This window comes from Acipenser ruthenus, chromosome 28 (genome assembly GCF_902713425.1).
Source record: "Acipenser ruthenus chromosome 28, fAciRut3.2 maternal haplotype, whole genome shotgun sequence".
Taxonomy (NCBI): domain Eukaryota; kingdom Metazoa; phylum Chordata; class Actinopteri; order Acipenseriformes; family Acipenseridae; genus Acipenser; species Acipenser ruthenus.
In genome coordinates, this window is record NC_081216.1 from 22,488,628 (window position 1) to 22,515,163 (window position 26,536).

At 38.0% G+C, this 26,536-nt stretch overlaps 2 protein-coding genes across 3 annotated transcripts in view; one reads left to right on the forward strand and one right to left on the reverse strand.

Moving 5' to 3' along the window:
* The window catches only part of ano3 (anoctamin 3), a 77,296-nt gene that overhangs the window by 38,990 nt on the left and 11,770 nt on the right, over positions 1-26,536 (forward strand). For both annotated transcript variants that reach the window (XM_034057815.3, XM_034057816.3), the window contains 12 exons: positions 131-322; positions 4,938-5,065; positions 6,348-6,503; positions 6,919-7,019; positions 7,586-7,630; positions 10,141-10,272; positions 10,688-10,794; positions 11,244-11,299; positions 11,888-12,009; positions 12,864-12,998; positions 14,332-14,428; positions 17,118-17,178. In XM_034057815.3, coding sequence (XP_033913706.3) covers positions 131-322; positions 4,938-5,065; positions 6,348-6,503; positions 6,919-7,019; positions 7,586-7,630; positions 10,141-10,272; positions 10,688-10,794; positions 11,244-11,299; positions 11,888-12,009; positions 12,864-12,998; positions 14,332-14,428; positions 17,118-17,178 — 1,332 coding nt within the window. The remainder of the gene's footprint in view (positions 1-130; positions 323-4,937; positions 5,066-6,347; positions 6,504-6,918; positions 7,020-7,585; positions 7,631-10,140; positions 10,273-10,687; positions 10,795-11,243; positions 11,300-11,887; positions 12,010-12,863; positions 12,999-14,331; positions 14,429-17,117; positions 17,179-26,536) is intronic.
* On the reverse strand, positions 17,172-24,689 carry LOC117435000 (uncharacterized). Its single transcript, XM_034057818.3, has 4 exons — positions 24,507-24,689; positions 21,101-22,179; positions 19,158-19,328; positions 17,172-18,188 (listed from the first exon to the last, which is right to left on the reverse strand). Exons 2-4 carry the CDS (start codon positions 22,143-22,145, stop codon positions 18,061-18,063), a joined length of 1,344 nt encoding a protein of 447 aa, XP_033913709.3. The 5' UTR covers positions 22,146-22,179; positions 24,507-24,689; the 3' UTR covers positions 17,172-18,060.

Consider the following 26,536-nt stretch of genomic DNA (forward strand, 5'->3'; position numbering starts at 1 on the left):
TTTAACTTCACGTACTACTTTATTCATTCATTCAACCATAAATGTACAATATTCTCTGTTAAGGCTCAGACATTAGCCACAAGTGTCAGTGTCAAGATGTTAACGTTAGTTTGTCCTTTCTTCTCCTCAGGCATGCACACGAGTATCAGTGAAATCATTAAAGACAAGACACTGAGGCCATCCAGGAGAAGCATGCCCTGCCTGCCTCAGAGCCAGACTCACCCCCAGAATCTGAACAAACTGTCCCTGCACCAGCCCAGTCAGACCCAGCCGCAGGCAAAGAGCGCCGAGCCATCCTCCGTCAACATCTCCTGTGAGAAAGGTCAGTCCAGCAGCTATCACTGTGTTACAATTACAGCACTCGACAGACAGGAGGAAAGAATGAGACTAGAATGTGCTCTAATTAATTACCCACTAGGCTGTAGTGCTGAATGTACTGTATAATTGGACAGATACCTAGAAGAAGGTTACTCTTGTAAATGAGACCTTCCAGAATAAGTTTACTAAATAAGACATCATTAATACTAATACAAAAGTTCCTTGACAAACGTTATGACTAGAATGTCCTTTCGGACTAGAATGTCATTATCAATGTCTTCAAGAGAAAACTTTTTACTGTAGTAGTTTCTGTTAGTCTTTATTTTTTATCTGTCTGTGTCTTGAGTTGATGCATGCAATTATTCATAACTTTAAAATGCTCAATTAGAATTCAAAGGTGAAACCTACAAGAAACTCAAATAAGCAAACCTTTCGGCTAATGCCTTTTTACTCTTACATAAGAGGTACTTGACAACTGGATTTGTGTATGAACACAGTCCTACCACAATTCCTTTATACAGCATTTGCCTGCTTGATTAAGATCAGTTTTCCGAGACAGCTTGACTGTGGATCAGTGAATGCATTGCTCCATGCCCTTTGCACGGACACAGCCCATGTGTCTCGCTACGACCTTTACAAGATGAAGAGTTCCTTACTCTTCAGTTCTCACATGGCCTCACTCGTCTGCTTCTGTAAGCACAGTCTCCTTGGAGGGTTTAATGCTATTTAACAAGACGGAAGGAAAGTCGATGCCTTCCTGTTAAAGCAAGGTGTCCTTGACAGAATGCGTTGCAGCTGGAGCAGGACGGGATAGACACGCACCTTGATGTCACAGCAGCTCAAGGTTAGAGTGTAAGCTGCCATATGCACTGGTTTCAGTATATGGTTGGTTTAATATTCATTCTGTCAGGCAGTGCTCAAAGCAGTATCAGGTGGCTCAACAAAGCATGAAGGATCTGTGTCTAAGGAAATGTTCAGCTGCTGAAAACTAACACTGTGGTTGAGAGGAGTCAGATATTGATTCGGTAACAAAGATATAAAGTATATAATAACATCTGGAATCTGAACTTTGAGATAGAGCTATTCCACATACACATGTTTATTAAGACAACTTTGTCATGGCACTGATAATTGTAAGGGGTTGTTTGTACTAGTGATATGGGACATGTACTGTATGATTCAATCATATTTCAGCACTTCCAGATTTAGCCCTGTACACTTCTGAGTGCAGGGAGGATCAATTGGAAATTGCAAACGATTCAGACATGCCTTTTAATGACACTGCATATTGTTTGTCTTTCGGCAGACTGTAGTGTACTGTGGTTCTGGCACGTGTCTGATAACTCTCTTTAGGTGGTGGTCAGGCACTGTACGAATTATTTGTATCTTTTGTGGTCATTTTTTCCTGAGACATGTCTGGAGGTAATCAGCGAGACTCCAGGAGATTACTGTGAGTTATTAACTTTGTAAACCTCAAAATCATTTTGCAGGTATATGTCAATGCTCACCCACCCTCAGGAAAAGGAATATCATGCTTTCAGCCTCTGCAATCAATAATTCAAGAGCAGCTTACGTTCGATAATGGTGCTTACAAAAGATCCTTGTGTGGACTTTTACGCCCCAATACAAACATGTGTAAAAATGAACACAGTAATGTTTTTGATGAAGGGACAGACAGCTAAAGGACAATGCCATATGTGTTTGTCATTACTCTATTAAAACGTACCATCATTAAATCAGAATCTCAAATTGTTGTGATTTTGCACTTAAAAAATGTATCTGTAGACAAACAGGTCTTGCAAAAAGAGTGTTTCAATATTTTTATATAATATAAAATAATATATATTGGGATGACAGAACAAAAGCTGAGCTTGGCTTAGTTGAAAAATACATCAGTAGTCCTGTAGTCCTAGCCTTAACCGTTTCAACCAAGGTCAAATTAACAAGGAATGTAGGAACTTTCTGGTTTCAACTTTTGTCTTTTTCCACAGGTTACTAATCGCAATGTGCCCCCAGTATAATTTGAACTGTATGATTTGAAACCCATTTGTTTCGTTGCTAAACCTGCATGCATAGTGTAAGGCTTTTCTCGTCTGTATTTGACTGTGTTATTCCCACACTTTGTGACTTGATTTTGGTGGCAAGCAGTAATTAAGAAAAGTGTTAAGAACCATACCTTTAAAGTTAGACATAGGGTACAAGCAGATCTAAAAAAAAAAAAAAAAAAAAAAAAAACAACTCAGCCGTGCTGCTGTATTTCAAGTGCAGTTGGGTAGAAATGGATACAACACAGAAGATTAATAGGATTCACTTCCTCAGTAAATTCAGCTTGGGATTCCCCTCCCCCTCCCCCCTCCCCCGTGTGTAATGGCACAGTTTTCAGTGTGTGTGAATTCAGTGGACGATACATTTTTAATAATCCTTAATTCAGAACAGCTTGTACTGTATGAATCATTGACGTCACTGTGCATTTAAGTTCCTCTTAAGACTATTACATTTTCTTTATAATGGAGATCTCACTTTCTAGATCAGGCAACTTCCGCACTTTCAGTCCAGGTCTTTGTTCTGAAGAGGTCCTTAAAAATTAAACTGAACTAATTAAAGTGGAGTTGAGTACTCCTGGTCAATGTGGATTTTAAATTCAAGCAGTAAATTTACTGTACACAGGCCCCAACCTTTATGTTTTCTGGTTTGTCACTGTAGTTATAATTAGGTTTTTAATAATGCTTGGTTCTCTGTAGGTCTGACAGCTCTGCAGGCCTCCAAAGCCAGTTTTACACAAATGGGATTGTGCAGCACAGTTTGGCCCTTTACAGTACGTGGCTGAATTTCCAGAATGTCTTTCATTTGAGGCAAATTGATTTTGATTCAGAAGATTCCAAATCTCTGTGAAGCCTAAAGTTACTTTTTTTGTTTTTAATTAATATCAGATTTTTTTAAAGTTATTTTTGTAAATGTATATTTCTGGGTGATTAATACTGAGATTAAGAGCAGTGGTGTTTAGATCTGTCATTGTTCAGATCATAAAACAGACCACACCATTCACATACTCTTTCAGAGTGGCTTTAGCACAGAGAAGAGGCAATGCACAGCAATGATAAGACACATTAATACTGCAGTAGCTCTTAGTAGTTGCTGTTGTCTGTGCTGTCAGATCAGTTATTGACTGAACAATATGGGATATAGGATGTTTTAGAACTGTTACATTCTCCAGCCAGTCAATTGGTACTGTGGTTTAGGCACAAAGAAACCTTACACTTTCCCTCTCTCATCCAATTGGATCCCAAAGAAACTTTGGTAGGGTTTTGAATTAGGCTTCAGATTTATGCATACCCATTTACTTACAACAAAGGATGGTGCCTTAAATATTTAATACTTAAATACTAATACCAGCCGTCCATTTTTTCCACTTTAGCTTGGAAATAGCTTAGTTCAGATCACCCATCCCCGAGCTCTCACTTTCAACACAACGCTTATTTCATAAAAAGGTGGAAGCATAGACAAAGTTTCCAATTACTGCAGAAGACAACCATGGTATGTCTGTGAGGTTTTACTGGCGATAAAGAGAGCAATATTCTGTTTATAGCTGTGTCACTGGGGTGGGGAAGAATGTAATAGTGTTCTAATGAAGGCCATTATAAGAGAATATAATGAAGTCTGCAGCTACAATGCGGCATTGTTGGTTAGGATGGCATTAATATCGAAGCTGCTCTCTTCTAGCTTTGCAAAATAACATTTTTTTTTAATTAGATTGGCAACAGCTTAGTCATTTGTCAAGCCTAAATTGCTGTCCCCAAGCATGGAAATGTAATCTTGAAATCTTCCCGCAGTTCAGACATTGATGCTGTGCTTCCAGAATAGTAGTGCAGAAGAACTAGACATTTTCTTTTGTGGATTGTCTTTTTTTTTTTTTAACATAAATCAGTCTCCTGTGGTGACACTGACATACACACCCATGAATTATGTTGCATTTTATTTTGACATGGTAAAGCAAAAGTCATTATCTTGAAATGGCCTTCATTATTGAACATCTACCAGTGCACAGAATTAATTACAGTTATTTGTTTTTGCATAGTAATCAATTCATAGACATAATGACAATCTGTTCTTTAATACGATGATAATGGCGTCAGAACTAACTGAGAGTCCAGGAACACCAAGCTCAAAATGGGCTTAAAGGACTGAGATCCATCAATATTTATCACAAATGCAAATAAGAAATGCTGAAGTTGCTTGGAGCATGGAAAGGAATTCCAAAGAAGCTGTAATTTATTAGGTGTCACATGTGTCTGGTCTGGATAATGTAGTGGAAAGGGTTTGGACAGGATGGACAGGAATATACCAGGGATCTAAATTCTGGAGCTGGCTGTTAAGCATATTATAAGATATCAGAGCAGTTACAATATATATATATATATATATATATATATGTGTGTGTGTATTTTAGAGGCTTTCCATGATGACACTAAGGTGTATTGCCCTTTTGATTAATGCACATGGAGTTATTTTGGGTGTGTATTGGTGGTGTGAACTTTCACAAGAAACATAATATTTACTTTATCTGTATGTATAATTATGATAATAATTGACTTCAGCCTCTGATCTCTGTTTCTGCCCAGATGGAGGAAAGGATGTGTATATAGATGAATCGGAACAAGGAAACTACGACTTCCGGACGGATCAGTCCCTCTTGATCCAAAAAACTTTGAACCGTCCAAAACTGGAAGGCCGCACAGAGTCCTTAGAGGTACTGTGACATAAAACCTAATGAAAAACTCTTTATGTAGCCCTTAGAGACAGAGTGTGAAAGCAAACACTGTAAACAGACACTGAAATCAAATGCTTTGCTTGTAAACCATTGTCGGGGGGAAAAAAACGATTTAAGCTTTTAGAAATGTGACAAAAGTTACAGTATATAACTGATTTCTGTGAGTCTTAACCCTTTTGCTCTGGCAAACATTTGACCTGTTTGAGGTCTGACTGACATAACGTGACTTCCGGCTTGTGTATCAGGACAAATATCCATCGAAAGTATACCGTATTATACATTTATAAACAGCTGAGAATCTGAAGATTATCAAGAGAATAATGTTTTCATTCTATGATGAAATATACCCTAAGATTTCCTAGTTTGAATGTAAAAAAATAACTTTTAAAATGTACTCGAAAATTCATTTTTCTTTAGAAATGTCTCCATAAGTGTAATTTAGTGATCTCCTACCTAAAAACTGTAAGCCTCTGAGTGGTAGCCACAACTCTCAGGAAGTAGGATCAGAAAAAATAGTATAAATACTGCGTCTGGTTTTTATTTTACACCAAATTGTTTGACGGGTGTGTAATGTGAAGAAGTTCCCCATTTGTCAACTCATCACCATTTTCTGTAAAAAAAAAAAAAAAAAAAAGTTTTCTTTCGGGTCGGTAAGCATTTTTGGTTATGTAAAGCAATTTAGTATGCTCTCCGGTAATGCTGCACTTTAAAATCATGGTATATACAGTAATTAAAACAGAAACCAAGATACTGAAATGCTACACCTCATAAAAAAAAGGTATTTCTGTTGGAGAGTCACCTGTGTTGTTTGTCCTATGAATATTTCACTACAGTTAACATTTTGTAAATGTATTTTTGGGTTTATAAACATTTTGGACGATTTAGTATGATTTCTGGTAAGCTTGTACTTGTGATCGACGAATTGTTTCATCTACCTGGGAAACATGTCTTTAGTTTTTCATCTCAATGGGAGCTTAATAAAGAAAATTTCCTATTAAAAGGCAGCCACCGAGACGTATTCAACCCCATGTTGCTTTTTCATTTATTCTAGCAGGGTTATCGATCAAAGATTTGTCAGACAAAGGGCATGAGAGTTAGAAATACCCTTTCGATTTAAATAGCCTGATTCACAGAGCTTGGTCATTTTACTTTGAGAATCTCTTAACTGCTTCACTGCTAAGCCCAGTGCTACTTTAAAAAAAAATGTGTAGCGATAAAAGGTATTTCAACTTTAAATAGTTATGGCAAATTCTTTCTCTAGGATAACAACCCAACTGCACCATCAGGCCTGTTCTTTAGGGATGGGAAGAAGCGCATTGACTACATCTTAGTGTACAAGAAGTCCAGCCTGCAAGTGGAAAAGAGATGCACCTTTGAGAAGAACCTGCGAGCAGAAGGGCTGATGTTGGAAAAAGAGGTAAGACAGTCTTCAGATTGCAGTAACCTCTTAATGGGGAAAGCGAAAACATCTCTGTTGTGTAATGGCCAGTGTTGTTTGATTCACTGCCGTTACGGATTGTCCCCTGTTGGTGAGATGAAATGAGGTTAAAAGCTCCATAACCATAGTGGTTGACAAACCAGACAAACCATAGTGGTTGAGACGCTCGCCTTTTGGTTGCGTGGTTGCCGGTTCACCTCTGATTTGATACAGTTCTATACCTGAGGACTGACAAAAAATCTATAGTTTGCCAGTATAGCTGGACAATGAGTGTGCATATTGGAGCTTTATTTTTCAATGACATGCTTTTTTTCTTTCCCCAACGTTCTGAAGTGTCTCGCTTCAGTTACTTAGTTATATAATTTTTTTTTTTTTTTTTTTTTTTTTCTCGCAGCCATCTTTGACAAACAGTGACATCATGTTTGTTAAAACCCATGTTCCCTGGGAGACACTTTGTAAATATGCAGATCAGCTGAACATCAGAATGCCATTCAGGTAATACACGGCAGTCAGGTGCAGGGATGATTCCTCAGGCATTTTCCTTACTGGAGAAGCCTAACAGAACTGCATGGCACTTCAATGTATTGTACTGTATCACACGCAGAAACCAAGCAGTCTTAAGGAATAAATGTCATTGTTTAAATGCTTACGAATCAGTAAAAAAACTTAATTTGCATGCATTTGCAGAAAGAAATGCCCACTGTTTGGAGAACATTACAGATAACAACTGGTTCAAAATTGATGGAATTGGTATATATTGTGTACACTACAAACATTTAAAGCATATTCCAATGATACGACGTGTTGTAGACAGGGCTGTTTTTTTGTGCTTGTTCTTCCTTTGATCTCATTACTTACTGAACATGTCAGCATGTGTCTGAGTGATAAATGAAATCACACTGCAGTACATGATGCAATGTCACATCTTTTATTTGATATACTGCACACCAAATCCATCTTGGACAGTGCAGGAATGTGTACTGCTATAATGCCAGTTTGTGTAATATAACTTTTCAGTGGTCTTTTTATATACACTTAACTGACTTCTGCTGTCCTTTCAGGAAAAAATGTTATTTCACTGATTGGAAGAGCAAATCCATGGGCAGGTTGGTGGGTGCTGTGCAATTATTTTATTGTATTTTATTTAATTTTTTTAACCCCAGATACCATTCAGCACAAAAATCCCCTTGTTAGCAGATGTAAAACCATGAACAAAAAAAAAAAAAAATCACATTTAAGTTACAAATGTAATGTTTGTTTTTCTTGACTTGAAACACTCCTTTTGTACTAAAATATTTTTAAAGTACTAAGGTACTGGTATTCTTAAATAATAAAATGTAAATGTTTAATGACAATAAGTTTGGAACTGAAAACATTTTGTCCTTATACTTTAGGCATGCTTCCTTTTGCCTTGCCCCCCTCCCTTATATTAGTATGGTAGCTCTGCCAATACATGGGAATGTATGGTAAAAAAATAAAAATAGCGCTGCCACTGTGCCCTCACAATTCGCCCCGATAACATACAGCCAGGCATGCAATTGGACTTTAGCCATAAAGCATCCATTTGGTAAGGATACTAAGTGTGGTTTTACAACTGCTGACTTGCGTGGACACTGTATCCCTTCAGTGCTTGCCCCCTCTAACACTCGGCTTCATGTCAGCATCTGTGCGTGTGCTTCAACCACAATTTCCCATTCTATGTAAGGCCACACAGACAGAGGGAAGGTACAGTGAACAAGCTTGGCAAGCCAATCGCTGCTTTGCTTTTGAAAGTCAATCATTTAAATGGCAGCAATGCATAAAGAGGGTTGTGTTTAAATTCTACAAGGAGCTCCCCTTATTTATGTTTTATATGAAGTGGTAATGCACATAAACATTATGTGACTTTGAATTCAATAAATAAAAGGGGATCTCACCTTAAAATAAGCTAGGTCTCTCCAAAGATGGTAGGCTAGTGTTTTAAAGCAAACCAGAACATTATTTATATGACAATAAACTGATAATTAGTACTGCCCTGTGTGGTATGCTTAATCATTGTGCTGTAGTACTGTAATAAAATAAAATAATGTCTGGTATGATATTTAAATGGTTGGTTCTGCAGCAATCACCAGTTGCTGAACTTGCTATGAATTTCTTCTAAAAAGCATTCCACCACATCACCAATACTATTCTCCTGCATGCATTTCAGATCACACATTACAAATGTAAATGTTGTCTGAATTGTTTTTTAAATTGCATTCCACATTTACAAAGCTGTAACTGCTGCCACACTAACACCCACCTGCTAAGGCTGCTTTATACCGTAGTGGTGTAGGGGATGTACTTTAGCTTTGTAACACTGTACTACTAACCAGAGGCTGTTTCAGCAACACATATTTATGCATTGATCTCTCTGCGTCCTCGTGCAGCGCTAAGCGGATTTAGGAGCTGTGCCAATGTGCATTTACCAGCTGCCTCTCAAGCACAATGACCCATGAAACCCAGTGCGTAGATTTTCATGCCAGCTGTATTGTCCTTTCTTTCCTGCTTTAAACCAGTGGATAGTTTTTCTCCTATTGGCACCTTACCTGCCTCTAAATCCATACCGACAATAGCAGAAATAATCCTTAACCACGTACTTAAGCACTAATATGAGATCTCAGCTCTCTCTTTGCAATACCCCTTTGAAGTGTTAATAGCATCTTACCAAAAGCTGGTAATTATAGTTTTTTTTTTTCCGTCTTACTAATTAGACACTACAGAGAGAATGATGGGTTGTGTTGGTTTGTTTTCCCTTTAATCTGAAAATGTTGAAGGGTTGCAGGCATCTGGGTCTGTGCATGAGTACAGTTGGCTTGAGATTTGTAAAACAAACAAAATAAAATGAAGTCAGTTTGTTGGTGGTGTGGATGTTACACTCCCATAGGACAGAATGCACTCAATACTTAGATTCTCACAATACCGCTGAAGGCTCCCTTGAGTCAGGTATATGATTCCCCTCTCCTTCAAGTATTGGGTTATTTTGGGAGCAAGAGCAGTAGAAGAGGTAGACTGACCTGTGCATTAGATACAAAAGTATTACATTAATCTGGCTATTTTGTTTCAATGCAAAACCAAGTCCTCAGTCCTTTACCTGTTTGCTGATGGAGAATCCAGCCAGCCAAGCTCTCAGCATGCACTGTACACTAGCACTGCATGCTGGACACTTAAAACATTGCAGCTCACTGAACTATATGTCAGAGTCAAATTCAATGGCGCATAGTGAGCAGAGTACTGTACAGGAAGTTGTTGTGCTTATATAATACAGCCTAGTTAAGAAGTGCCTGCATCCCTTTGCAAACCAACCGTACCTGCTATGTAGGTCATAAGTCCCCTGTGATGCTAAATTAGCACCATTCCCAGCACAAAATGCCATGCCATGAATAAATACTGAGACTTACAGTACATGCTAAAGCTCAAGATCATAACAACTGTAAGTTGCCGTGGATAAGGGCATCTGCTAATAAATAAATAATAATAATAATATCATCTTTCTGTCTGGACCTCTTGCTTTTCCCTGCAGTATGCAGTGTGATTGTGATTAAAGTATGCTCCGGTAATGCTGCTTATCATGCTGTCTCTCCTCTCCCTCCTCCAGGTTTCAGCGCAACCTGAGACAGCTGAAGAGCTGGCTGCCGAGGAACCCTATGAAGCTTGATAAAGAGGCCCTACCTGACCTGGAGGAGACAGACTGCTACACTGCGCCCTTCAGCCGAGCACGCATGCACCAGTACGAGACCACAAGAGGGGTCACCTCTTTAGAAATAGCTCTTTGTGTGTTGCAATAATAATAATAATAATAATAATAATAATAATAATAATAATAATAATAATAATAATAATAATAATAATAATAATTCAGAGTATGTAGAAATCGTACTGGTGATGATAGTAAAATCTGCCTTAATATTATTCCTAGCTATTATTATTCCTGGTAAAAAAAAAAGTGTGCAGTACAGCACCAAAATATGTGTTTTGTACAAGAAACAGAATCTAGTTACTTAAATAAAGTAGATTTTCTCATTTAAAAAATGCTTGGGCATTACAAGGTTAAATATACTTCTACAGTCACTTGGGTATAAGTAAAGAAAAGGTAATTTTAACATTAGTGGAATGTTTCAATAAAGCCTGGTCTTTCTCCCTAGTTTTACAATCAACAACAAAGAAACATTCTTCAGTAATTCTACAAGGAGTAGGATAGTCCATCACATGCTGCAGAGGACAAAGTATGAAGATGGGAAATCAAAAATGGGTAAGGGGGCCTGATAAATTGTTACCATGGCTTTGTCTGAATCAGCAGTGGCCGACCGTATGATGGACCTATAGCTTATCCATTTGTGATGGCATTTTTAATATCAAGGGACGCTGCACTAAATACATTTTCAGTTAATATGATCCGATGTAGCACTTTCCATTATCATGGATGAATCTTAGTATTAAAACATGTTTGAATGCAGGGATGGAAATATGACTCACACAGTTTCACCCATTCCAGGTGTTAATTTGAGCTTGATTATGCAATGAGAGTCTTATTCCCATCCCTGCAATGCAGTTGTTCTCAGCCTGCTGCCTCCTCTATAGAGTGGTCAAAATAGTAGAACCTCTTACCCAATGTGTTGTAGAACTTTATAACTTTGTATGGCTTTGTTATTTGCAGAGTTCCATTACAGTAAAGTGTCATTTTTATTGTATGCAATTCAGGTATAAACCGATTACTTGGCAATGGGACATATGAAGCTGCCTTTCCTCCTCATGAGGTATCTATAATAATATCTACTTTTTTATGTTGAAAAGTTAAAAAGTTTCAAATGTCACTAGATCACTCTCAAGGTCACTGTAATACTGACAGTAGCACTGGTCTTGCAGAAGGATCTACATATTAAGCATGACTTTATTTACCAGTGTGTTGATTTAGATTTTCCACTGGAAAAAAAGATTCTCCTAAAGAGTGGCTTGCTCACTCCCAATGTATCCATCGGAACACTTTTTTCCAATGGCACTTTTCACCATACACATGCTTATCTGTAACATTCTGTAATAGCTTAGTGGTTTCTATCTAATAGAAAATATCTGTTATTATCCTTCTCCTTACCCCTACATATCGCTGCTCAAACCGTGGAGTAGAAATGCTCTTCCAAATTAAAGGTGCTGAAATCTTGGCCAGCTTTTATTCTGTGTTAAGACCTATTTATTTCGCTCAGTGGATTCTCTGACTGGTTTCTCTTGTGCTTGTTGTTTAAACTTTACTACTGCAATGAGACACAGATGTGAAAGGAACTGTACAAATGAAATGTAATTTTATTGTTAAAACACTAATAGACAGTTGTGTGGTTTGAACCCTGCAGGGCAGCTACAAAAGCAGACATCCAATCAAAACTCACGGAGCTCAGAATCATAGACATCTACTGTATGAGAGATGGGCAAGGTGGGGCATGTGGTACAAGTACCAGCCGTTGGATTTAATAAGGTAAGAAGAATAAGGTAAGATAGGAGCTCGGATCACACTGCACAGATTACAAAATATATTATTGGGTTGTGGTTGGGTGGAGAGTCTTTGACATGCAAGCTAGCCAACGTGTTCGTTTACCTTAGAGACACTTCTTAATGCATATTTTATCACAAGATTTTAAATGTTTTTTAAAAAAAAGATAGATTACTGATCATTCAAATAGGAAATTTTAAGAAATGTATTCAATATGTTCATGTCCATTTAACTATAGGATAGGGGTGTTTCAATAGAGATTTTCAACAGATAAATATGCAACATGCATTGATGTTGCTGATAGTGATATTTGTTGCCACTAGAAAAAAAGGTCACAGACCTCATTATCTGAAATCCATTTGTTTGCCCAAAATGTCACATAGTAAAAGCACTGTAAAGTGTAATAAAGCACAGTAAAAGAACTTTAAAGCATAGGAAAGCATTGTAAAGCACTGAAAGGTATAGTAAAGCATACTAAAACCATGGCAAACCAGGGTATACTTTGGTAAATGCATAGTCTAACGATAGGAAAAACATGGGAAAAGTGCAAAAATGCTGTGCAAAAATACCATGGAAGACTTTTATAAGGGAGGTGCATGGAATCATGGCATGTGATTAGCTCTACCATAATCTCATACTGTACATAGACCCAGTATAGGTGACTACACAGCGGCTAATACCAAAGCAAAAAACACTGTTCAGTTCACCAAACTGCAAGATTTATGTTTCTTCCAAGATTGTCACTTGATCCGTCAATGGAGATTAGAAACAGTGACCCTAAAACCTTCTTGTCTGCTGCTCTTCCGCTGCCTGTGTATTTATTGTTTACCTCCCTGTAGACGGTACTTCGGGGAGAAGATCGGCTTGTATTTCGCCTGGTTGGGGTGGTACACTGGCATGCTGATCCCTGCTGCTCTCGTTGGGCTGTTTGTCTTTCTCTACGGGCTCTTCACGATGGACTCAAGCCAAGTCAGGTAAGACATTGCATGGATACACCTTTCACTGTAATGCCCTGTGGGAGTAAAGTAGGGAACTGCTAGGCATCCTAAACTTACTTTCCATAAGTTCAAGACCCCTGTCAATCCACTAAAAACCAAAGTAACAACAACGTTAAATTACAGGTGCATCGCAGTGCTTGAGGTTATCAGCACTGCTACAGTTCTGTCATTTGTTGACAGCTTTTCATTGAGGTATTGCACTTAAGCAATTAACTATATTAACCCCATTGTAAAAATACTTACTGTAAAAACCTTTGTATAAGTCTATTTTCTAGGTATTTTTAAGGGGTCCTAAAAAGGGAGGATCTACTTATACACCGGTGTGACCTATAGACTATTTTCCTGAAATTGTTGTCTCAAAAAGGGGGGGGCGGGGGGCGACTTATACAGCACTGCGACTTATACACTAGTTTTTACGGTATATAAGTAATTGACCCAAAAGGTATCATCAGCTCTTAATTAAGACACTTCTATCTTTGAATTTCTATTGAGCAGCAGCATCAACCAGCTGCACAGTTTTTTTTTTAAAAAAGCAATGCAAATTCTATTCCCTTCACCCCTTTCCTATAAATATGTGTGCTGTTTCAGTGTGCTGTTTTAGGTTTGTTTCCTGGCTGCCAAATGCTTCCCGTTGATTATCTATATATTTATTTACTTGGTTTTCATGAGGAGCCTGTTGGGAGCAGCCGTAGCAGAAGCAGCAACAACACTACAGCCAAATTAACAACAACAACAATCAGTAACAAGTCAAATCAAACAAGACTGGTTTCATTATTTTAATGCAATACCATTCATTTTTTTATTTTGTTTTATGGTTTGTGTGTTAAACCCCCGGGTTTAACAAATCCTAGTATAAGGATTTATTTAAATTAAAATGCTGTAATTACTCCAATATCGGATTGGCAATTTTCTATAATATAATTTGAAACAATAGTCTTTTTAGAATCACCCCCAAACAGCTTCACAATCTGAACAGCATAAATTGAAAATTAGACATGTGGATGGTTATCCCCAGTTCCTGCATGTTACAGTACCGTATGTTAACAAAATCAACGATAGTGACAGCAGTAGAGTACAGAACCAGCTGCAAAATGTTCTGCTTTTTTTATTTATTTATTTATTTATTTTTTTTACAAACAGCAGGTTCAGACTCCTTGTTGAGATAACAGGATAAGTACACTGTTCAATTTTAGCGCAGGGATCACAGATGGCATAACAAACCTTTTTTTTTCTTTGCTATAAAAGCGCTTCGACCTGCTTCATGCTGTCCTGACCTGTATCTTGTTTCTGTTTGTTTTAATTCCTCAAGCAAGGAGATCTGTGAAGCGAACGACACTATCATGTGCCCCATGTGTGAACGCAACTGTTCATTCTGGAAGCTCAGTGATAGCTGTGTGTACGCAAAGGTGAGCCATTACTTCAGATGCAGGGCCTGAGCTAGGGTTGCCACTTGTCCTTGTTTTCTCGGGATCGTCCCGGTTTTAAGGATGCTTTCCCGGGACACTAAAATATCCTGTTTTTTAATCCAATATTTAATCTAATATTTTAATCCACATCCATGTAGATTACTACAGCAGTAACCTAAATTGAGCACAAGTTAAATAAATCAAGATACTATTTAAGCAATAGATGCACAATATGAACTGGGTGTCAGTCCTGTAGTAATAGGCTTATTATCAATACTAACTATTGGATGACTGTAGGAATTCTAAAGAGTTTAAACTTTTAACAACCACCCTTCTGTTCCAGTGTCCCGGTTTTGTGTACCTCAGAGGTGGCAACCCTAGCCCGAGCCTCGTTTATTGCAGCTACTACTGTAGATTGGGATATTTTGCTGTTGAATTGGCACCACAAGGGGAGATGGTAAGAGGGGGTTGGGCACACACTCACACAGGCTTTGGAAAAATTACTGAGGCTAATTACTGTAAGACTAGGACAATGCAGGGCTGGAAATAAGACTCCCATTGCACAGCAGTTTGATCCATTCATAGTTTTACTATGAATTTAATAAGACACACCTGAGCTTGTTACCTATACGCTGTGGCTAATCAAGCACATAGTAAAACCTGGAATGGGTGAAACTGCTATGCAATGGGAGTCTTATTTCCAGCCCTGAAATTTATTTAAAAACATTTCTGCTATACTACAGTTTAAAATGATTAAGCTTGGCAGTGACAGTGAGCAAGGAGTGTGAGTGTAGAAGCTTTAATCCAAATACATCATCATAAAATAACACTTCTCATCAGTTATGCAGAACAGATCCTCTAAGAATGTACAACCCCAGCCAGCAGTCTGATCTCTCAGCGCCATGCATCTCAAACACCATCTGTGTAAGCCTGTGAAACTCATACTGCAAGTGAGGAGTAGTGAACATTAATCAGCAGGAAGTTACATTTTAATGTTTTCTTCATAAACGTTACAGCAATAATAATGCCATTTGTATAATCTTATGTTAAATAAATAAATGAACATAAGAACGTAAGAAAGGTTTGGGGAAGAGAAAAGGCTGTTCAGCCCATCAAGGCTCTCGCCCTTGTTAGCACTCCCTTCGCCACTACTAGGGGGAATCTCATTTAATAGGACAGAATCTAGTGTTGTTTTAATGTTCCCAGTGTTTTAGATCCTAACTATGTCACCTGGTAGGCTGTTCCATGCCTGTATAACTCTCTGTATAAAAAAAGTGCTTCCTGCCTTCCGTTCTAAAAAGTACTGAAAGCTAAATTAAAGCAAACTCCAGCATGTTGTTATGTGTACAGAAAAGATAAAGAAATATATAGTGAAAATTGAATCTGATTTGTGATTTAGAACTCATCTTGTATTCCTCGTTATAAGTTAAAAATAGGCATTACAGTGTCGAGTGATCTGGGAAATGGGATGCATGTTGCAGAGGGCATTGCCATGCAGTCTCCATTAGGAGCTGTAGTGTTGATGCAGATACTCAGTTACAAGCTCCCCAGTCACTAGCACATGCATAATTATAGCCTCATAACTGATGAGTGTCACTCCGGAGAAATGAATGGAGTCACAGTTTTATGAACGTCATATCTTTTAAATCTGTAATATGTAAAACCTGGCCTTATTTTATTTATTTATTTATTTTCAATCTCTTTCTGTTTACCAGTAATCTGGTTTCTATAGAAACTGCCTGTTGTTATTTCTATTTACAATTAAGCTGGCATTTTCTTAGTAATATCATTTTAAAACAAAACAAAACCACAGCAACTGGGATTAGCATTGTTTTATTCACACCAAAATGTAGGCAACATATTTATCTTCCTATAGGCTTACATTTCCTGTAAAGGCAGGCTGTGCCGTTTCTGCTTGACAGTACAAACTAGCCCTAGTGTTTGCAGAATGCCCTCTAGTGGTGAGACCTTTACAATGTTGTAGAACAGAATACAAAACCTTTTTCAGATGGGAAAGCTTGCATGAGTTGTGCTGTGGAATGAAAAATACAGAGCCTCTTATAATTTTAACACTTCCTGATAACATTAATGAATATGCAGTCCTGCTTTCAGCTGGGACATGCTTCACAACAAATAGTATATTTTACACAGAAGGGGAAAATTAAGATCTATTTAAACAGTGAAAATATACAAAATAGTTCATTCTTAATTTAGAAATTGTTTTAACTAATGCTGCCCACTATATTATTATTACTTTCTTAACCCACGTCCCCCTAAAGAGTGTACAGATCTGAGCAACTTTTTGTAATACCAGGAAGAAACTTGCATCTCCATTTTGCTGTAAGAAAATATATTTTTCTAAACAAATGAATCTATGTTTACAGTATATACAACAATGGAAATGGCTGCAATAAATAAATAGCTCACATTTGTGTGTAAATGAGCTGACAAAAACTTCTTGGGGATGTGCTGGTATCATGTTTTAACAACTTTTCCTTTCGCTATTATTAAATATGTAAAAAGGTGCATCTTCCTGTTACAAGGGCATTGTCTGATGATGAAGTTCTCAAAATGTATTTTAATGATATGGACAGTGGTTGATCTTAAAACCACAATTCTAAAATTTGGAACACAGCTGCTTCCTACTTTAAAAAAAAAATGGATGTATTTTTCATTTATGTTCTTCCAGGTTACACATCTTTTTGATAACGGAGGAACTGTCTTCTTTGCGATTTTTATGGCGATATGGGGTAAGGCAGCCTTTCTTTGATTTTTCACCCCAGTTCCGTCCCCCATTCTTTCCCATTAAAAGTGTTGGATTTTATTCCTTAAAGAAAGCAGATGCATTTCATTGTTACACAAACACCAAACAAATGTGTGTGTGTGTGTGTGTGTGTGTGAAAGCAAGATGCTCCCAAAATATGCTATTTAACCACTAGTTAAATCATGTAGTATTAATACTACCGTAAGTGTTGCATTACAGTAAAATGGTTTTCATAATGCTAGCATTACAGAATACAGGCATTCAGTGTTTATTATTATTATTATTATTATTATTATTATTATTATTATTATTATTATTATTGTGAATAGTTACAAAATCTAAATGTTTTTTTACAGCTAAAAATTAGTGAATTGGTTTTAACCATGAAACTAAAATAAAACAGGGTATGTGAACGCAGTGACTGTTATGCCCCCAAACATTTATAACAACCATTAGTCCTGTTGATTTCTACTGTACAGGTATTTCCAATAAGTGCCTACTTCACTGCTGTAATGTGGAACAGTAAATATTGTGCTCTTGCCTGGGAACGTTACAGCAGTCTCTCTAAAGCTAGCTTTCAATCCTATTTTAAATAAACTTGCAGATGTCTGTTCACTGGTAGCTTTGGACATTTACAGAAAGGCAGTTTCTCTTGCCAAAGGAAAGTTGTACTTTCCTAACGCGACAGTCAACATTGAATTGAAAATTTAATTGAACGTTTTGGGGTTGGTTTTTAAGCCTGTAATATGAGCCAACTTGTCAGATACTTGGTGTTTATTAATTTATTTCTAAGAAGATAGTTGCAGTATAAATATCTGGGTTGTGTTCATTCATTTTTTTTAGGTAAGCCCATTCTTGTCCAGGTCCACTAAGCATCCTGCCCTTGTGAGTGGATGTTGGCCATTTGGATAGAGTCCCCAGTGACTCCAGGATTGTAGTATGCTGATCCCTCATAGCGTAGATCAAGTTGATCGGCTGAGCTGTCCAGTCGGAGAACTGCGAGAAAAAGAAAAAAAAAATGAATGTGTGCATGTCTGGGAAGTGCAGTGATCCTTGTTTCAATGGAGAAGCACAGCTAAGAGATAAAACTAATTAACGACACTGCATACTGATGAAAAGATACACCTTGCTTTTAGGGAAAAATAGGTATTTGGCTGTTCGCCTCAAAAATGCATTGAGCACAACTGGCAACGCACGAGAAAAAGCTGACTGGGAAATGCCAGCAACAATTGCGACTGTTTAAAACGTGCTTTCAAAAGTTCTTAACAAATTGATGCAAGTGTCGCAATTGCCTGCAGCTTTCATACCTACCCCTTAGAGAGAAAACTGAGGTCGGAGCGCATTTGTGCATTTCCAGTATTTCCTACTGGCAAAATGCTTAGCAACTTTTATTAACAACCAACCCAACTGAAAGAATAATTGGTCTCTAAGTACTTTAACAGCCCAATTAATCAGATTATTATTACTATGCTTTAATGGGGCCACTAGATGTATTAAAGCCTTTCTGTGCAAAATGCAGCCAGTTGAGGGATGCATTGGCTAAACAAGCTGTAACCCAATACATATTTTAAAAGGTGAATCAGATGCTGAAATACTGTTGAAATGTACTTCTACGGCTGTGGAAAATGCATGGCTGATTTGGACATTTATTCGTGGCTGCTGCCTATTTTTTTACCTTGCCTCTTGTGAAAGCTGTTGAACGAAGCTCTTAGTTGTTTAGAGAAGTTAAGTGAAGCAAGTCTTCTTGAACCTAACTGTGGGGTTCTTAAAGAGCTGCTAAGTGCATCAGTGATAAACAAATACTTGCACAATCCCGTATTTATATCCACTCTGGTAGCAGATGAAGAGCTTAATGGAATAGCAATTACACTTTGCTGTCAAAGTAAAATGGTGTGGTGTTGTTTAATCCCTGTATACTAATCGGTATTAAATACTGTTACAACCAATCAGGGTTCCTAACGGTACCTGGATCTGCAGACACGTCTTCATAGAGTCTGCGGTGACTGAAGGACTCTGATTTTGCCTTCTTAAATATGAAGTAGAGGACCAGAGCCACTAGTGAGATTCCTAGGGCTGTTCCAACAATGGCCCCCACTGCGACACCATCATCATTTTCTTTACTGTGAGGAGTGGCATCTGAAAAACACAACGGAATAGATAAGGTCTCACGTTAGTTTTCAGGTTAGAGGTTGTGTTTTACCACCAAAAATCTGTTGTACAAAATTTAATTTAAATTGGGAGACAACCCCCCCCCCCCCCCTCGGATTAACTCAGTTTTATAAAACTCTGCCATTAAAAAGAATCAAACCAGCATGAATGAGCTTGGCTGCTCTTCCTCCCTGGGCCTGGTGAAACTCGACGGTCTTTGTGTTTGTCAGTCACACTTCCCCCCCTGTCCCTGGTAACAAGGGACATCCAACTGGAAAACTAATCTAGTTTCAGGTAAAGGGTCAAGGAATGAAACCCACTTTATTGGCAACACCAAACTGTTGTTTTCAGATACGGCAGAGCAATTTGCTGTTTTGTCTTTCACAAAGCTTTTTCTCATAGTATCTGCACTGTTTTCCCCTCTGTATTTACCTCTAGATAAAAAAAAAGGTTTTATTGTTTGTAAATCAAAGACATTGGTGTGTCTGATACTACAGAAGTCAACTTCTTGTGTTCTGAGGTTGGCACCTGTTTGCTTTTACCATTTTTTCCCCCTTTCAGTGAAACGCAGCAGTTAATTGGAGCTGTTTTTGCTCACTGCTTTTTAGTCAAAAAGAAGGCTGATAAATAGGTAATAAGATAGGTAATAATACTGTGCGTTTTTTTAAAGGTTATGCATGACGTTATGTTTTAGTCATAATGATGTTTTATAAAGGAGACGGAAGCCACTGGTTTTATCAGTTTCGGCGCTTGTGCACGATGGTAAGAAAGTAATTTGACACAGGAACTAGGCATCAGGTAGACAACGCTCCCCTCCAAGTCTCCAAAGTGGCAGTTTTTGCTATATTTATCCTGGCGGTAGATAGCTCCAACATCACTATGTCATTGAAACATGACCACCACTACCGCAAAGGTAGTCTATGTAGAGTGGTGAGTTTCTTTGCTGCTGTCAATCCAGCAAGCCAAATTTTCTGCTGGTGCTCTAGCATTTGAAGTCTTGAATCATCATTAAGTAATAGTACAACTGGATCTAATGGCAAGTCTCCCCCAATTATGTTAGTCATTCTCAAAGCATGTGCATTAAACTGCCAGGTGTTTTTAGAGAACAGAGGTTACAAAGTGAGTATGAGGTGATGCCCACACGTTATCTCTTATAAGGCGTCTAGTATGTCCTGTGGCACAATTTGAAATGAATTAGCTGATGATTATGATTTTTTGACACATTAAACATATTATTATTTATTTCTTAGCAGACGCCCTTATCCAGGGAGACTTACAATTGTTACAAAATATCACAGTATTTTTAAATACAATTACATTATTTTTTACACATTATTTTTACATACAATTACCCATTTATACAGTTGGGTTTTTACTGGAGCAATCTAGGTAAAGTACTTTGCTCAAGGGTACAGCAGCAGTGTCCCCCACCAGGGACTGAACACACAACCCTCCGCTCAAGAGTCCAGAGCCCTAACCACTGCTCCACACTGCTGCCCTCATATTATGCCAGATTGTATCTCAATCAATTGGCCCATCCTCTGAGATTAGATCTTTTCCCCATATTTTGATAATAGCCGGTGGCATATATGAAGCTTTTAGCAAATGTGAGTATAGCCCTAAATTTTAATGTCTGCTATGTCTTTTTTATTGAACTGTACAGTGCTTTGTGATCTTTGTACATGAAAGGCACTATATAAAATTGATTATTATTATTATTATTATTATTATTATTAAAGTACAATTATCACAAGGCTTACCTTTGAAAGGAAAGGATAGGTTCCCTGTTCTTGGAATGTTGGTGGTAGTTATGTAATTGAGTGTTGTACTGCTGTCGTTGGTCCCTGGATAAGCTGTAGACATGGGCGTGGTGTTCACAGTCGTACCACTCACTGTTGTTGTTGTTGCTGTCGAAAAGTTACCTGCTGTTGAGAAGTTTGGGGTAGTAGTGGTGAAGTTACCGCTTGGGATAGAAGTTGAGAAGTTACCACTTAGGGTAGAAGTTGAGAAGTTACCGCTTGGGGTAGAAGTTGAGAAGTTACCACTTGGGGTAGAAGTTGAGAAGTTACCACTTGGGGTAGAAGTTGAGAAGTTACCGCTTGGGGTAGAAGTTGAGAAGTTACCACTTGGGGTAGAAGTTGAGAAGTTACCACTTGGGGTAGAAGTTGAGAAGTTACCACTTGGGGTAGAAGTTGAGAAGTTACCACTTGGGGTAGAAGTTGAGAAGTTACCACTTGGGGTAGAAGTTGAGAAGTTACCGCTTGGGGTAGAAGTGGAGAGGTTTCCGCTTGGGGTAGAAGTTGAGAAGTTACCGCTTGGGGTAGAAGTAGAGAGGTTTCCGCTTGGGGTAGAAGTTGAGAGGTTTCCGCTTGGGGTAGAAGTGGAGAAGTTACCGCTTGGAGTTGTAGAGTCATTTCTGCTGCTAGGGGTGGTAAATGAGACGGCGCCTGTGATTGAATAGTTGCCTTCTGGAGTTGTTGGATTAAGCGTGGCTGGGGCATGGGTTGTGATCTCAGTGGCTACAGTAAGGGCTGTTGTTGACTCTGTTGTGGATCCTGTGGTGGAAAATGAATTTTCGGAACTGGTTGTTCTCTCCGTGGTTGAAGCATGTTGAGGTTCAACTGCTGTTGTTGATGCTGGTGGGACTGTGTCCTGGAGTGGTTTTGTAGAAGAGGTTTCTATGGCTATAGCAGGATTGGTGGTTAATATACCAACGGGGGGGGAGGTTGAACTCTGGAATTGTGTGGCCCCTTGGAGGGCAAAGATCGAAAGCACTGCAGTGGTAAGTGTCAAGGGAAAAGCCATCTTTACTGGGAGCAATAGTCTCTCTTTCAAGAACCTAAAAAAGAAACAAAAATATTAAATTCAAGTGTGTTGAGGGAATGTTCTTGTAGAAATTATCACAGCTTGTCTTCATAAAAAATGAACACACAAAAATGTCAACACATTACTTCAATGATGTTGTCTCTAAAATATCAGTTCCTTTAAAGGAATTGGAATTGAGAATTGATTTAAAAAAGAAATTGGAATTGAAAAACAGGAATGTAGGTCATATGATATATATTAAAGGTATCTTTTTGCAGGGACCTTTAATAAATAATAAGAAACATCAATCATGATTAAAATATAACCTGGTGTCGCAATAACACAGCATGATTTGATTTCCAGGCTCGCAGCCTAATTCTGATTATATTTCTCCAGGTTAGCTGTGAGTGTGCATACTTGATTCAACAAGGGGCCTGGCCTGTATTGGCTCTCAATAGAAATATGTTAGCAGCATCATGTTGTTCATGTGTGGATGTTGACTGCGAGTTTACAATAAAACATGCAGTAAGAACACAAAAACAAACACACAGTACAATAATGAATATGCCATATTGTAAATAATACATCAAACAATATATTTCTGAACAAGAGGTTCAGCGGTAGGAGCACATTGTAAGAGCAGTTGTTTTGTTTTGTTTTTTTTGCTGTCTCATATCCATCAGAGGCTACCTGCCAAAACTTTTTTTCTGCACTCTTCCTTGTCAATGCCTAAGGATTATACAGAATCTCGTCCTTGTCATTGCGTAATGATTATACAGAATCTCGTCAATGCACCAAAGGCAATTATTGATTGAAAGTAATCAGGAAACCGTTGGGGCACCATTTACTGAAACATAACCCAACTATAACCTTCCCTTGCAGTTTCAACTGAGAAGCCAGGGGATGACTGGGCATGGGTGGGTTAAACTACCATCTATGTTACTCTTGAATACAGATATAAGTCTCGCTCCACATCCAAATGTATCTTTCTCTTATCAATACCTTTTAACACAACCCCTCACAGCACAGAACCTGTTAAACAGAATGAGTTATTTAAAGACTTCCAGCTCGGTTTAACCCTTGTCCTCTCTACTGAATTCCATATAGAGTACAGTAGGGCGTAGGTCCCAGAGACGGCCAGACAGTGCTTGGGGTGGAGAATGCATTCACTGTATTTCCAGAATCTGTAAATTACTCAAGAAAATCTGGCTGTTCTGGTTTGCCCCACCTTGTGTTCAAAGGAAAAGCAAGCCATGTTGTTTGAACTGTCAGCTTCGCTTGACTGTCAAAATGAGTGTACTTAAATAGATGACTTGTTTACGTCACCAGATTTGCTAAAATAAGTAATAACACGATTCAGTCTGATATTCAACCTGTTAGTGAAGTCCAGAGCTCACCTCACCAAGTACCTTGATTAAAACATGAGCTGTTATGTACAGTAAACCCAGACCAAATTATGCTTGATCACTTAAACGCGCTGGACACCCCTATATATATAATAGAATCTAAATAGCTCTCGATGTCTAACTGTTAAACTCGGAAATACATCAATGTTACCAATGCTGAACTCAAGACAATATTTGCCGCATGGCATGGAGTATTTTACTATACAGAGTGTGTTGTGTCAGAGTTGTTCAATTCAACAGAGACAATAGCGGTTGTACAGAGAGCCTGCATAGCTCCATGGGCCCTTTCATTTGGAATGAAACCTTTCGCAAGTCGTGATTAAGAAAGAAACAAAACAAAAGTTAAGTGAGGCAGGAGCTTTGTCAGCAGCGGAGACGGGGAGGAAGCACAAATGACAGTCAAGACGTGATTGGCAGGGAAATAAATATTGAAAATGGTGGTAGGCAATTGAAGTAGAAAGGAAAACAGTTTTAAATTAACTTGGGTTAATTTAAAAATTGTGATATAAAAATAAAACACTGCCAACTTAGCACTGCGCTATTGTAAATGCTTTGTGATTAGAGCCCATTTTTTTATTAATAGTTCTGAGTGTGGATTTAAGCTGCATTGAAATTATAAAAAAAGAAACAATTCTATACACCTTTATTATTCATGACTCATATTGTCATACCATCCTTCTTTATGAATGGACCCAGAATAAAAAAATAGCAAAAATAGCCGAGATACAGATCACCCAGGTACTCTGCTGCTAACATATCTATAAATAAAGTAACACCTACAGTATGGTGTTGTAAAGTTTTGGTCAGCCTTTAAAACAAGTGCCTGCGCTGCACTGTCTAGTACATGATGAATTCAATTTGATCAAGCATTTCATAAGAATAAAGTGTGGAATATGTCTATGTCATATCATACAGAATAGCAAACACTTGTTTTATGAAGCCAAAGGCCACCTACCTTGTGCTTCTGATCTGTAGAAAGGCAGCTGTAATCTAGTTTGATTCCCAGGGAGCCCTGCTTAAAGTTGCATCAGAGAAAGTGTGTCAAACCAAAACTGTTTTGATTAAGACTGGAGAGAACAAGCAGGTGAGGCTTGATATTCGTAAGAGAGAGTCTGAGAACTGGAATGACCTGCTTTCTTTACCTACTCTACCTCCAGAGCCTGGCTGCATCTACACTAATCAGTGAGCAGGGATCTAATTTCTTTGCTGTCAGCTTTGCAAAATCATATCCTGGCCACTCTGTGACCTGTGTGAATACATAACAGCTATATTTGGAAACCCAATCTGCATGGCTATTTTTAAGGCTGCTGCTGCTGTGTCATAGTATCTTTTTCGTCTTTTAAACAATGGTCATGTGTGAGTGGTGGCCTCGGGGCATGCTGGGAAATGTATATTCCACCTGAGTTGCCTCTTGGGAGTCATGTGGAATTTAATTTCTCTATAGCTGTTTATGAAAACCTAGAACTGGGTGACAATGTCACGTCCTGTATTTTCCTGACGGGTTGGGTTTCCTCCAAAAACCCTAGGGGCTTGTGATTGGTGAGAATAATTGGCCACTTCTCAGTTAGATAGTGCTCATCACAGCTTACACATCATAATCCAAGAGGAAATTTTGTGGGGGTCTATGCACAGAACAGGGGTTGGAGACAAAATTGAAGCACCTGCAGTATTTAGCACACTCGTTTGTGTAAATGGCACAAGTAACATTGACAGACCCAGACTGATTCTGTACTTCCTAACCTCACTAAACACACCTATATGTCTGCAACTACTGCATTGCACTTCACTTGGAGATGCCTCATAAATGGCACCTTAAGAATGTGAGATTGCTGGTGTGTTGCTTTTTGTGACAATTTTTCATTCAAACCCCGTTGTACGCAGTATATCAGATCTAAAGAAAACCCTCAGGATCGTTCATTTACATCATTTGACTACAAGAGACATGCCTTTCCCTTTTAAGAGAAATAGCAGTAATTGTTTTGAACTTCACTCATCTCCTTCCCTCCACTCTCTTGCAATATCTTGCAATATCTTGAAATGTATTTTTGTTTACGACTGTAAGTCGCCCTGGATAAGGGCATCTGCTAAGAAATAAATAATAATAATAAAAGAGCAGGAAACCAGCATACTAAAAAGGATGACAAAAAAAATCATAGTCATCTTCTGTATTATAAATCAAGGTAAGTGATTGATCATAATTAAGGCATATTTATGAGGAGAAATCTGAAAAGCCTATAAAACTGATATTGCAAAATTATTATTATTATTATTTTTTAATCATTAAGGACACTTCCTTTAACACATTTTGGTATGTACAGTACGCTATCAGGAGTGTTTTGGGGTCTTTGAAGGTCTTTACTGTAGCCTTGGAAACAATAGCTCTGAAGTTTATGATTCAGTAAGTTTCCTGTTGTGTGATTTGAACCTTCAGGCTTTTTTCAAATCAGATCACATGATCACTAGCAGAGTCTCGCAGCCCTGACACGCCTTCATGTGTTGCATTGTTTCATTTCTTTGTATTGAGTTTGTCAACACTAGTAACTGGTTAGTTCCCAGCTATCCTCTTGAAAATGGCACACCTCCACTGTGTGCTTCAGATTTTAAGAACTGGGAGGAATTGCTTTAACCATGCATATTCATGGTCTAAAAATAAGATATTTCACAATGAAACATAATATTTTTTAAAGCAGAAGAAAATAGCGTTGCCACGTTCAAAACTGGTCTTTTTTCTCTACAATTATTATACAACAAATGTCACAGAAATCGTGAAATCCCATCTCACTATGAAACAAATATTTACCTTTACCTTGTTGGCTATTATTATTATTATTATTATTATTATTATTATTATTATTATTATTATTATTATTATTATTATTATTATTACTGTTTCACTTTTAAAGTTTTTTTATACAAATCTGATGCCCTGCCAGAGATGGGGAAGTACATGCCCTGTGGAAAGAGCAGTGTTGTTGCATATTCACA

What these genes read in the sequence shown, in the direction of transcription:
- LOC117435000 (XM_034057818.3), bottom strand. Translation starts at nt 22,145, where the DNA reads ATGGCTTTTCCCTTGACACTTACCACTGCAGTGCTTTCGATCTTTGCC. An exon ending in CCTATCCTTTCCTTTCAAAG is followed by an intron (nt 19,329 to 21,100) that starts GTAAGCCTTGTG and finishes TGTGTTTTTCAG; the next exon opens with ATGCCACTCCTCACAGTAAA. An exon ending in AGACGTGTCTGCAGATCCAG is followed by an intron (nt 18,189 to 19,157) that starts GTACCGTTAGGA and finishes TTTTTCTCGCAG; the next exon opens with TTCTCCGACTGGACAGCTCA.